The sequence below is a fragment of the Mauremys mutica genome, chromosome 4 (assembly GCF_020497125.1).
Source record: "Mauremys mutica isolate MM-2020 ecotype Southern chromosome 4, ASM2049712v1, whole genome shotgun sequence".
NCBI lineage: Eukaryota > Metazoa > Chordata > Testudines > Geoemydidae > Mauremys > Mauremys mutica.
In genome coordinates, this window is record NC_059075.1 from 142,192,072 (window position 1) to 142,205,289 (window position 13,218).

The 13,218-nt window shown below is 45.3% G+C and overlaps 1 protein-coding gene across 6 annotated transcripts in view; it reads right to left on the minus strand.

The window, feature by feature from the left end:
• Positions 1-12,123, minus strand: part of LAMB3 (laminin subunit beta 3) — a 48,369-nt gene extending 36,246 nt beyond the window's left edge. Inside the window, exons 1-3 of one of the 6 annotated variants that reach the window (XM_045014269.1) lie at positions 11,977-12,123; positions 10,927-10,991; positions 9,912-10,066 (exon numbers count right to left, since the gene is read on the minus strand). In XM_045014269.1, the coding sequence (XP_044870204.1) occupies positions 9,912-10,066; positions 10,927-10,975 (204 nt within the window). In that variant the 5' untranslated portion in view covers positions 10,976-10,991; positions 11,977-12,123. Of the gene's footprint in view, positions 1-9,911; positions 10,067-10,926; positions 10,992-11,079; positions 11,213-11,236; positions 11,523-11,556; positions 11,576-11,856 lie in introns of those variants that run through there. The other 5 variants (XM_045014267.1, XM_045014270.1, XM_045014272.1 and 2 more) reach the window with 5 other exon arrangements.
• Positions 12,124-13,218: the final 1,095 nt, after the last annotated feature.

The window sequence follows — 13,218 nt, forward strand, 5'->3', positions numbered from 1 at the left end:
CAAAGCAGAGGCAGGGACCGAATGAGCTGTAGACACTAAACTCCCCTCTGATTCCTAGTCTTGCTCCATCAGCCTCACAGCTGAGGCATGCTCTCTGGAATAGTGCAGAAAACGTGCACTATTGCTTCTTGTGCTCCATATAGTTTGTGGATAAGCTGATTCCACTGCTGGACAGTAATTCAATACAAGGTACCAGGTAAATCAAGGAATCGGCTTTGCTTGTTCCCAGTGGACCCACCCTTGTCTTGGGGTTGTCTAAAGGTATTACACTGTGCCCTTCCCCTAATAAATATTTCAATGAGACTGTGGCTCCCGCTGCTGTGACAAGAGTGTTACGCTGCTCTGAGCCTATTTCATTTGGGGTCTGATTCATTGTCATATTGAGAGTTTGTCAGTTTAACCAGATGTCATTCAAGGACAAGAGCACAATCATTTCAGGAAATGGGTTATATATTCCTCCTGGGAGCTTAATCATCTCTATATATTTTAGCATGACTTCCTTCCTGCTTTCTCACAGTAAACACACAACTCCATAGTGGAGGTTTATCATAACCATTTCTAATCAAGAAACATGCCTAATGGCAAACACCCATAGGGTATCTGGGGACAGCATGAAGCCTGTTCGCAGCAAGAACAGACATGTGGTGCATACATTTCTAACCACCTCAGGCCAGATCTGATACCCTTCTTCCTGGGAAATAACACTTTACCCCAGAAATAATTCCTTCCATTGGTTTCAAGGATGAAAGGGGAGTGGATTAAATAAATGAAAATCAAGTAAGAACACACATGAGGTTTCCCTTCAAGAAGGCATCAAAACTAAGCCAGGGCATCATTTCCATTTAAAGGGGAAGCACATTTAAAACAGGCAGAAGGAGATATCTGTTCATGAAACGTTAACCTGTGGAATACTCTGCCCCTGCATGCTAACAAGGCAAAAGTTTCAACAAACAGGTAACTATTCATCAGAATGAGATTAGCTCCTATAGTTACACTAACTAGGATAAACATTAGAGGCTCACATCTTTGGTTATAAAGAGTAGCTAGATATAATTGAAAAGGCATGTGCAAAACACTAAAGTAGCAGGATATATTCACCCCACGATCTGGGTGTGTAACACTCACATACTTTCCGGTAAGTTTCAGATATTGAAGGGAGAGGCCCCTGTCTATCCACCTTAGGCATTTACATGGGCCCACCCCTGTAGTATCTGAGCAATACCACTGGGAGGTAGGCCAGGGCTGGGAAGAAAGGCACAGAGAGGCTAAGTGTTGTGCCCAAGGTCTCACAGGAAGTCTGTGGTAGAGCAGGGACCTGAACTCAGGTCCGAGGCTAGTGCCCTAACCACAGGGCCATGCTACCTCTCCAAAAAGGCCCCTAGTAAGGTGCTCTTTACTCTTCTCTTACTGCAATAAATTTTCATTTCTACTATAATCTGTAAATGCCGCTGATTTTCCTGCCTCACTGCCGTGGGGCGACTATTGACAATCCTTGACTAAACAATGCCAAAGGTCTGCTAATGAACTTCTGACCCCTTTCCTGCTCTCTGTTGGAGGTCAGCAGGTAGACATTGCATGACTGGAATCAAAGGTAAAATACCCTGCAAGCTGCCAGGGGCACCTGCTGGACAGGTATCTCATAGGTAGGTATCTCATAGAAGTGCCTGGGTCTCATTAGGCGACACTCAGTTCATTAGCCTTTCTGAAAAGCAAACATGCAGGCACCTGTTTTGCTTACTTAGAGTCAGTTCAGTCCCCTCAGCAAGACATGATTTAAAATCTGCTAGCACAACAATCTGGAGGAACCATACGGTGCTGTTTATCCACACACCAAAAAGTCTGTTATTAGGGTGTTAAGCTGATGTATGGTACTCTGCTGTAATTTGTTCATAAAGCAGGGTGTTGTGCTGTCTAGAAGCATATGTAAAGGCTAGCGTTTCTGCAGCTCAGCACAGCTAAAGTTAGCATAAACAGAGAACAGGGAAAACCAATAGGAATGGGTTTTCCCATTGTGTGACCCATACAGGTTGAGATATATCCTTTGTAGGACTGAAACAAACACAGTGTGAATCAGTGGAAGAATAAGAAAAGGTTAGTCACTGCAATTCCCACATCAACGTTTTCTGGCAAACCAATCCGACAAGGCTAGGCTTTTACCGTCAGAAGGACAGAAATAAGAATGCAGTTATGGATATAGACACTTCTATGTCCAAGGCGTTACAAAGCAATGCCTTAGAACTAACCTTTCCCCAGAGAAGAGCTGAGTTTAATCCTGCCTTGGGTCACAAATGAAAAGAAGCCTGGTGACTCATGGGACTGGGAAAGGGATGCAGAGTCTTTCCCCACGAGGTTACTGGTTCTAATTTGTCCAAGGACTGTAGTGCCATCAGATGGCTGATTGGTGGCCTCTGGGAAGTGAGCTGGTGGGGTGAGACAGAGGAGTGTACTTTTTATATTCATTCAGTCCTGGGCCAACTGGAGTTTCTGTGATACAAAATTGAACTGAGATCTACACTCAATTAAGATAGCCTGCATACTTTAGCAGCCATCAGATGGTAACAACAAGATGACCAGCATGGGGATCATTGGTACATTCCCTTTTACTGATATTCTTCTGTCTATTTGGCAGTAGCCAAAATGTTCCAGTGCTTAGATACTAACATGATGGGTTCTATGAATAAACCAAAGACTGATGGACGAGGTGCAGAAGCACATCACCAGATTGCCAGTGTATAGCTCTCATTTATCATTCAAGGATTCTCCCCTGTATTACAGTCTCCTCGCCCTGCATTTTGGGGATTAGAGGTATCTATCACTTCACACCTCCTCACCTGCCGTGCCCACATTACACAGTCCTGTTATCACTCTGTATCTCAGTACGATAAAGATGTCTTCTCACTCTTTGTGGCTGTTACGCATTGACTGCCCAGCGAGATAATGAAGGAACTATCCTTGACCTTATGCAAACAAGGTTTTCATATTCAAGGTCTTTCATACAATAAACCTCTTGAGAAAGTTAGGGTGGCAGGGTCACCTGTAATCCTCACAGATTAACTGCCTCACCATGCAAAGCTGAGACCCCGAGCAGCACCTCACAGATGTGGAAGTGTAATTTGTTTCTATCAGACTTTGTGTGCATTTCAAAAGATTTTTGCAAAGATGTGCAAGGAACTTGGGGTGCTTCAGTAACCAAGCAACAAAGAACGAGCAGCAAACTCTCAGCTATTTCTAAATCCAGGCTATGCTTTTATGCCTAACATACTCCGTAGTCATGCAGGAAAGTTCCAAAGATTCCAAGTGGAGCACTGCTAGCCCAGTGCCCCACCATCTTTGCCTCTGCTTTCATATCAAAGGAAGCAGCAAGGTGCCCACCGCACTGCCCCAGACTCTCAAGAATGGGTGATCTCATGATTAAGGGGGAGATTTTCAAAGACAAAAAAAAAAAACCTAACTAGGCACCTAACTCCCATTCAAAATCACTGGGAATTAGGTATCTACCTGCTATTTGTGTTATAACTCAGGAAGGACGTCAGAAAAATCTGAGTTCAACGTCTACCTCTGCCATTGACTCACTGAGTGACCACAGACCTGAGACACATCACAATCTCTCTGTGCCTCAGGTACTACTTCCTTTATGTGACGCTTTGCCTGTCCTGCTTATTTAGACAGCAAGCTCTTTGGCGCAAGGACTGTCTCTCACTATGGGGCCCTGATTTGACTGAGGCCTCTTGCTGCCACCAAATACAAATAACAAATATATTATGGTGGGTTTTTGGTTTTTGTTTTGGGGGCAGGGGGGGATTGAGATTTTGGACTTAATACGGTATGTAGGTTCTGTGGCCAGAAAAGGAGAGAACTGAAGACACAGCAGACATAGGGTAAATATATCATCAACCCATGCTGTTGAGCCAAGCTAGCCATTTTTGCTCAGCCAATCTTCACAGGACTACGTGACTCTGGGAAAGGATCTAAAGCCTTGTAACAGGGTGTGCCGACTAAGCAGCTAACTGAGCCCCCTGTCACTCAAATCCCCGCCCCCCTTCCCCCAGATTACATGAACCAGGTGCTGACTGAACAACAGGCAGTTGGCAGAAGGCCAATTAGCTGAGTGCAGATACCACTCGGGGCTAATTGTGTGGAAGCATCCCCAGCAGCTAGTACTATATAAGCAAACAGGAAGGAGGTGCTGAAAGCAGAGACACCTGTAGTAAGACTACAATAAAATACAGTGGTGGGGAAGGAGACTTGGCTTTGTTGTGGTGAGTTGCCACACCTGGAAAGGCCCCTCAGGGGACTACCCCGTGACAACGCCGAGTCAATCTGTGGAACTCTTTGCCAGAGGATGTTGTAAAGGCCAAGACTATAACAGGGTTCAAAAAAAGAACTAGGTAAGTTCAAGGAGGACAGGTCCATCAATGGCTATTAGCCAAGATGGGCAAGGATGGCATCCCTAGCCTCTGTTTGCCAGAAGCTGGGAATGGGTGACAGGGGATGGATGGATCACTTGATGATTCCCTGTTCTGTTCATTCCCTCTGGGGCACCTGGCATTGGCCACTGTCGGCAGACAGGATACTAGGCTAGATGGCCCTTTGGTCTGACCCAGTATGGATGTTCTTATGTTCTTAAGCCTGTTGAGGTCAATGGGACTATTCATGTGCTTAGCCACACGGCTGGATGAGGGCCCTCATCAACAGGGGTGAAATCCGGGCCCTATTGAAATTGATGACAAAACTCCCATGGATTTCAATAGGGCCACCATTTCCACCAGGTGTTTGAATCTGAACTGGCTCTGTGCACACAGGCCAAGGAATGAATGCACCATGGAGACTCCCCTCCCTGCATCACTCATAGAAGTGGTGTCCCAGGTGAGGGGGGGAGACATCTAAGTGGGGTTGGGAAGGGGGAGAGGGTGTTAGAGGGAGTCCTCTTATCTCCACTAGGATTTTACTTTGTTTTAGTGGACATACGGTAACACCACACCTTTTTTCCTAGTGAAGACAAGGCAACTTGTAGTTTGGACATGTTGGCAGCTGAAGGCAAACCCTTGGCTCTCCCTTAGTCCTTACCACGATTTGCTGACACAAGTTAAAATACGAACTGCTGTCTTCACCAGGACTTTGCCTCATGTTAGTTACCACATGTTAGCTGACCCGAGTCAAGAACACACCCTTTCCCCCTGTGAAATATTGTGCTGGATATTTAAATAAATAAACCATATAGGGGCCTAATCCAAATCCCAAGGAAGTCAATAGGATTCTTCCCACTGACATCAATGGCTACTGCATCATGCCCTGGTCTCCTTTCACCAGCACCAACCTTCCCTTAACAATGATTTGTTTTAATTCCTTCTCTCTCTCGCTTTTACTTCCTCTGCTGACTAAACTCTCCCAAATTCTAAGTGTATTTCCAACGAACTCTTTGTTTTGTCAGATTTCCCTCCTCTCTCACCCTTCTTTGCTAGATATGGCATCATCCCTCCTTGGCTTTGCTCTATGCCTGAGTTTCAGGCCCTGACTAGCAGCCAGTGGGTATGAAGTATAAAGGTTAGAGGGAATCGCACTCAGAGCACTGGAAGCAGACTGTGGACCGATGACGCCAGCATCAAGAGACCAACTGGGATTGCAAAAGAGCGCACTTTGGGACAATTCACCCTGGCACCAAAATCAGACAGTACACACCGGCCAGAAGGCTGGCGTAGGGGAGGGAGCAACACGGGAGACAGAATGAGAGTAACCCTTCATTACATGACCACTGCTGAGGTTGCAAAATGGACTCTAAATCTGCCGCTATTTGGCATGGAACAAGTCACGTAGCACAGTTGCCTCAAGAGCGTGCAAGGGAATAAAATGGGAATAAATAAAACAAGCTTTTGCACTGGGGGGGGAATTCACTGCATAGATTCATCTTAGCTCAGGATGCTCTGACTCTAGAAGCATTTCAAGAGGGGAAAGATTAGGGAACGAGGAGTGCATGGCGAGTGGTCCTTCTAGCAAAACCTGAATAATTCATAACACTCATTGGTCACTGCAGTTGGCAAAAAGGAGCAGGAGTGTATTTTAGGTGACAATGAGCCTATCTGTTCAGTAAGGGAAAGGATCAAGCACGTGCAAATGCCAGGAAAACAGAATCAGACACAAAACAGATAGACTCTCCTCTAAACTGTAACTCCATCTCAGTTATCCCAAACCAAGGGCTTGATTCTGCATGGGGCTGGGTGCGTCCTGGGCATCTCTACATTTTCACAGGAGCTGAGGCCAATCAGGGCTTCACAGAATAGGGCGCTAGGGCTGGCTCAGTTTGGGCTGTAGTTACAGACAGCAGAGAACTGTATTGTTTGGATTATTATTATTATTGTACAGCAGGCCTGATTCTGCTCTCTTTTAAACCAGGTGGGATGAGGGAACGTAGGGATTCAAATAATAGATTCATAGATGGCCACTAGGATTATCTAGTCTGAAAAGAATCTCACTCAATAATCTCTGCATCAAGCCCATAACTTCTGTTTGAACTACAGCATATCTTTCAAAAAGGCTTAAAAACTGCAGGCAATGGAAAATGTACCACGTCCCTAGGTAAATCAATGTTGTTACACTGGTTTAAGTGAGAGATTAAGGCCATTATATCTACCATATGCAGATCACCAATTTGGGCCCAATTAGCTTAGCTTTCAGAAGCCTCCACTCAGGATGAGCCTTAGGGTACATCTTCACTACCCGCCGGATCGGCGGGTAGCAATCGATTTCTCGGAGTTCGATATATCGCATCTCATCTAGACGCGCTATATCGATCCCCGAACGTGCTCCTGTCGACTCCGGAACTCCACCAACGCGAATGGCGGTAGCGGAGTCGACATGGGGAGCCGCGGACGTCGATCCCGCGCCGTGAGGACGGTAAGTAATTCGATCTAAGGTACTTCGACTTCAGCTACGCTATTCACGTAGCTGAAGTTGCGTATCTTAGATCGACCCCCGCCCCAGTGTAGACCTGCCCTCAGACACCCACCTGCATCTGTCAAATGGAAGTTGGGTTTGGTCAGATGAGCATCCATAGCTTAGATGCTCATTCTGGACTTTCCGGGTCTGTCAGATCTCACATAAGATTTTAGATACTTCCTGTTCCCTCTGGGCCCCCAAATGCCATGAGAAGAGCACAGGGGTAGGAGGCTTGTATGGGGCTTCACCCTAATATTGTGGAACCAGCCTGCAGTCAGCAATGGCACAGCTGAGAACATGACATTTATAGTAAATAACCCGGACTGGTGCACAATGCAGCCACTGTATATTAATGGGAATTGGGAAAAATAAACCCTGTCTAGGACAAAACCAGAAAAAAAAATGCACTATTTGTATTGTCCAAGAGTCAAGGTGACAGCCAGTAGAGGGAACCTACTTTTTTAAGTAAAGAAGTCTGCTTCATTCACAGCAGCAAAGCAATTTGGTGCAAAGGTACTGGGACACACACAAAAAACCCATCAGCCCAGCAAAAAGATATGTCTAAAGTTTTTGATACTGCACTGGATACAAGTGTTCAGGTCAGAGATTAGGCTAGATTATAGACAAGAGGCATTCAGATCCAGGTTCTATAATGTCCAAACTATGGCAAGTAGTTGGATAATTTCAAACACTTATAGAAGTGTGTAGATCTTTGCACACACAAACATGGTTGCTAACAAGTAACACCCATGCATTTGCTGTCATTTTCCAGAAATAACACTAGTATAAATCTGATTCAGTGGAGCCATAAAATTACTGTGCAAAATACTGGCCAATAAAGGTCCATCATTACCTCCCAAGCATCCCTCCTTTATGACCCACACCTTCTTTCACGGACCCTAATTTCCACTCCGGCACTAAACCCACTCCTATCTGCGCTTCCATCGGTGGCAGTTATTGAGATTAGAAATCACTACAAGGATCTAGGAAATGGACATGCTAAGGAAATTAACCCCACAAAGAAACCAATAACTCACTTGGTTTGGGAGATTGTTAAAAAAAAAAAAAAAAACTTAGGCTAGGTTAGTGAAGTTCCTTGGCCCATCATGGTTGAGTTTCAGCTGAGCCTAGGGAGATATCTTTGAGATGACCTAGGACAGAGAGCTGACAATCTTTGAGTAAGTCTGAGCTGATTCAGTTCCATGTGAAACCCCAAGGAAACTCAATGGTTTTCCATAGTTTCAAGCTGAAAATGTTGCTTCTTAGGACAATTTCTATCTTGAATTTCACTTTGAGCTTTTGGGTTCTAACAAATCCAGAAGTTCAAATGTACCTTATATGAATCCAACCCACTGTACCAGGCCCTGTCTACACACACCTCTGTAAATATACTGCATAGCCAACTCGGCACAACACCCCTATTTTGGGCACAGTTATACCCATATAAAAGTACTTATCCTGGTATAGTTCCCATACAGGAAGGGGAGTAAGATATACACATATAAGACACCCTTTCACCGGGATAGCTGCATCCATCATAGGGGGTGTACAGAACATATAAGTAAAAACATCACACTCCAAACTGAAATGGTTATACCAGTACAGGGACTGTGTGTAGACGAGACTTAAATGGTTGAAAGGTCTGACTCAGCTCTGGCTTATAGTGGGGAAATGTCACATCCTGTGCTGTCAGCTAGTGTTAGCAGCTAGAGTTGTTCTGGGTTCTGGGGAACTGGCCTCTCTGTACCATTTTTAATGTGCCCATGAAATAAAATACTGTCTAGTTCAGGACGCCTCTTGGTGCCAGCTGCACTGTGCTTCACCCTGTTATGAAAGGCCCTGTCATAAACAGATAGTTAAGGGTTAAAGTCTGTTTTACCTGTAAAGGGTTAACATGCAGTACCTGGTGACCACCTGACCAGAGGACCAATCAGAGATAAGATTTTTTCAAATCTCTGTGGAGGGAAGCCTTTGTCTGAGTGAGAACTGTTTTTGGTTCTAGCAGAGGACAGTCATGTCTCCAAGTTCTCCTGGAGTAGTTTCTACTAATTAATAGTGAGTATTAATTAGAAAGGCGAATTAGTCTTATGATTTGATTTCTATATTTGCAATTGTGTGTTTGCTAAAGGAAATGCTTTATTCCTGTTTGCTGATATTGCTTTTACTGAGAAAAGGGGGAGAGGGGATTCTCTCCAGAGATTGATAAGGTTATACCCTATGAGTGTCCAGCTTGGGCTCATAGAGATTCTGTACTTTCTTTTTGTTCTCTTAATAAATTCTTTTCTATTAAGGACTTGTTGGTCTTTCCTTGGGTGGATTCTCAGGGAAAGGGGAGGGGGAGGTATCCCTCTGTAGTTGGATCCCGGTATCTCTCCTAGGAAAAGGGAGGGGGGGGGAGGAAGCAGGGGGAATGGTTTGTTTCTCCTGGGTGTAAGAACTCCATGGATTTGGGGGCTCTTGGAATCCCCTAGGATTTTGGGGAAGGACTGTGTCTCAATCCACATTTCATGATTGAGTGGTGGCAGCGACAAGGAGACCTACCCTAGGATTTTAGGGTGGGGGAATACATGCGGGTCCTCACTTTGAAACCGCCCAGTTTCAAGTGAGGGTAGACTCTGACAGGCCCTCTTTCCCGGCTCCTGTCAGCTGCTTTCCAATTGCAATCACCTAGAGACAGAATTAGAACAGTGGCCTTGGACTTGGGAGACCTGTGCTCAACTTTCAGTTCTGCCAGACTCCCTGTGTGACTTTGGGCAACTCACAGTCTCCCTGTGCCTCAGCTCCCCAGCTGTAAAACAGGGATATTAGCACTCCCTGCCTGGGAGGATAAATACGTTAAAAGATTCTGAGATGCTCAGGCACCATGTAAGTACCTAAGCCAGACAGAACACAGCAGTACTCAGAGGGGGGAAAATAGGAGTATAGTTAGCTTCCCTAGGTGATGTCTGTGAAGGCAGAGATATCTGAGTTGAACGTACTTCCTCATATGATGTGCAGTAGGTCTCGGGCTTCACAAGGCCACATGTCGACGAGGCTTTTAAGTGATGGATTCTTCCTACTAGCAGGTCTCCCGCAGGTGGGTAGCAGGCACCATGGGAACAGGAGCCCTGTGCATCCAGGAGCAGTGGCAATGCTAAAACAACACGAGAACAAGCCTTTAATAATGTTCTATGCTACACCACAAAATCACCATGGCTGGTGGCGGTAACTAGTCTGGCTAACTGGCATCCTCCGAGATAAGGGAGAGGAAAGAATGGGTGAACTACATGAGCCCAAGCTGAGTGTAAAGGCAAGATGAAAACACTCAGAACGAGTGGTGAAAAGTAAATTCGTTTTCTTCCTGAGTTGCACATAAGGAAAATGGGTTTTAAATAATTGGTCCTTAGTAACAATCCCTCCTGAGAGCTCTCCTCTGCCAAGATGTCTCCAAAAAACTTAATGTCGGTTAGGCAGCTGGTGTGCCGAGACCACTGCCTGCCATGCTGACTAATGGAGTCTTGCTGTTTCCTTGTGCTCTAGCTGTATCCACCTGTTATCACTAACTCTTTGGGACAAGACCGTCTTTTCGTTCTGTGTTTGTACAACACTTTGTACTCTGGGATTCTTGGGCCATGACCAGAGCTCCTAGGCGCTACGGCAATGCAAATAATAACAGCAAATACATAGTTCATAGCCTAGCAGCAGCTCATGAATCTCAGAGGCAAGCACACTCAAGTTCTAGCTGCGCGTGAAAGACTAAAATCATTTCTCACAGAGGACCCCATGGATCACTCTTTATCTAATTACCTCTGCGGGAAATGTAGGCAGCATTTACAACCAACTGGACTGAACAACAGTTTTTACAGGCGCTAAGGGCAACGTGGCTCATCCCCCACCCAAATATCCTGGCCACTTTCAGTAAAGCACAGCAAAACCACTACTAAAGAAGGACAGATATTAAGCGGGGTCTCCTCGAGGCCCCTTTAGAGGCACAGAGAGGATGGTAACGCTTACCCAGGAGAATGAAGCATGTCCATACAATGGGCTGGGGGGGAGATTCCATGCCTCTGAGGACTCACCTGAGACAGAATTTGCAACATGAATGAAACAGTACAGAAAACAACAAGCTAAAGCATGAATCACCGTCCTTTTATCACCCTCCCTTCCCGTTTTACGACAAGATAATTTCCTTGACTTCAACAGAGTTCAACAAGCGCAAGTGAGAGAGGAGAATCAGCTCTTTGGATTGTCCAGAGTGTATATTTCACATTTAAAACAAATGGACAAGCCCCCACTTTTGTTTTTAACCTTTTAGTTTAAATACCTGCTCATGAATGATAAAAAGCTCTTCAATGAAGTAACTGGCTGTATCTTTGCATCTTTATTTTATTCTCTAAAGTGACCAATAGGTATAAACAGCATAATTTACTCTGCTAGGATTCTGCTTTCATGCCTAACAGCCTGCTTTTTCAGAGGTGCCAAGAGCCCACAGTCTCACGGACTATAATGAGAGTTGTTTGTGCACAGCACCTCTGAAAATCATGTCCCAAATACACAGCAAGTAGACACATTTTAACAAATGAATATACTCCAGCCAGGCCACTTCTTCACCTGCCTACAGTGTAGTTATGTTTGCAGTCCCACCTTTTGTCCCTTCCTTTTCAGGCTTTATTCCAGCTCAAAATTTGCCCCGCTTCTGGAGGTTCAAAGTCTTTTACAGGTTTTGCAAAGTTTAAAAAGTGCAGCAAAGTACATGCACTATACAAACACTTTCCATTTGTGTAACTTAATCACATAAATGTTCTCGGTGCCTGCAGGAAACGCCTGCCAGCCCTCCAATCTCGACAAGAAATTCCCTCCCTGGGCTGCCATTTTCCCTGTGTAACATGCAGCACTGGCAGGGCTCACTGCTTGTCCCTGTCTCCTGTGCAGTGCTGTACATACCTGGCTCAGGGGCTAGACTTTTCTTTCCTCTTCCCCCGTTATTGAGCCGCTGATATGAATTCTCACCTGAGTCCTGACGGGCTGTCTCCTTTCACTCTCTGCTTTTAAATGCAGCCTCACCTGAGGAAGGAAGTTCCTGTGGTGTGGGTGCAGCAATGATAAAGGGAGGTGATTCAGGAATCTTCAGACGTACACACCCATTTACTGTGTAACTCATTACACACTCCCCAGACAGCATGCACAGTCTGAGACAGAAGTCCTTCTGCACTGTAATGCACATGAAATACCCTACAATTAGCCAGCAAGTGGACTCGGATCTATGAATATACACTTCAGCTTTAGGAATATCTGAGAACAGTGAGACAGTTTCACAGCTAATGTTCATCTAGATCATTATAATCCAGACTGATTCTGAGCAGCTCAGATGTTTACCTGGAGGGCACATATCCTGACAAGAGTTTGGGGATTATCCTCATTATCAGCCCTGCTTTACAGATGAGGAGTTGAGGCACACAGAAATTAAGGGCCATGTTTTCAAAGGAGCTCAGTTCCCATCTAGCCACCTAAATAAGTGGCCAGATTTCCAAAGGAGCTCAGTATCTAATGCGCCAGGATTAGAACCCAGATCTCCCAAAACCCAGTCTAGTCCCTCAACCACATCCTTCCCTGTTTTGGATCCAATTCTGATCTCATTTACATGATAGCACCAAAGGCCTCATTTAGTTCCAAGCTGCTCTGATAAAACTGCCCAGAGTTACGCGAATACTAATTCACTCAGAGTTGGATTGAGACCCACCAACTCATTGCACACAAGAAGCTAGTCTGCTGCTTGGAGAGTAGTAGCTTTCAGGCACTGCCTCTGTGTACTGCATTGAAGCAGACGCAGAGAGGCAGAAAGCTGTGTGTTCGTTTGCCAATCCCCCAAAGCCATGCAATTCTCTGTTCTCACTCCCTCCTTTTAGGGTGAGATCCAAGCCCCATGAATATTGATGGCACCCAGATGAGGCCCTTAACCCACTGAAACAGCCACCCCAATAAATATCTGGTCTCCAGCTGTTAAAGTTGTTGCACCACAAAACTGGCTGCTAAAAAAATTTGACTTTTAGATCCTCAGCTGGTGTATGCTGGCGTAGCTCCATTGGCTTTGCTGGGGATATGCCAATTTGCTCAGGCTGAGGATCTGGGCCTTAATGTAGAGAGAACAATGAAGGTTCTAAAATAATCTGTCCCCTAAGGCTACAACATCTGAAACCTTAGCTCAGAGGTTTAGGTGTGCCAAGTATGCTGTGTGGGCAGGCAGCAGCCCTGGGCGTGCCTGCATTGGACAGGCTGTTCATAGGCTGATTAATAATGGTGTAATAC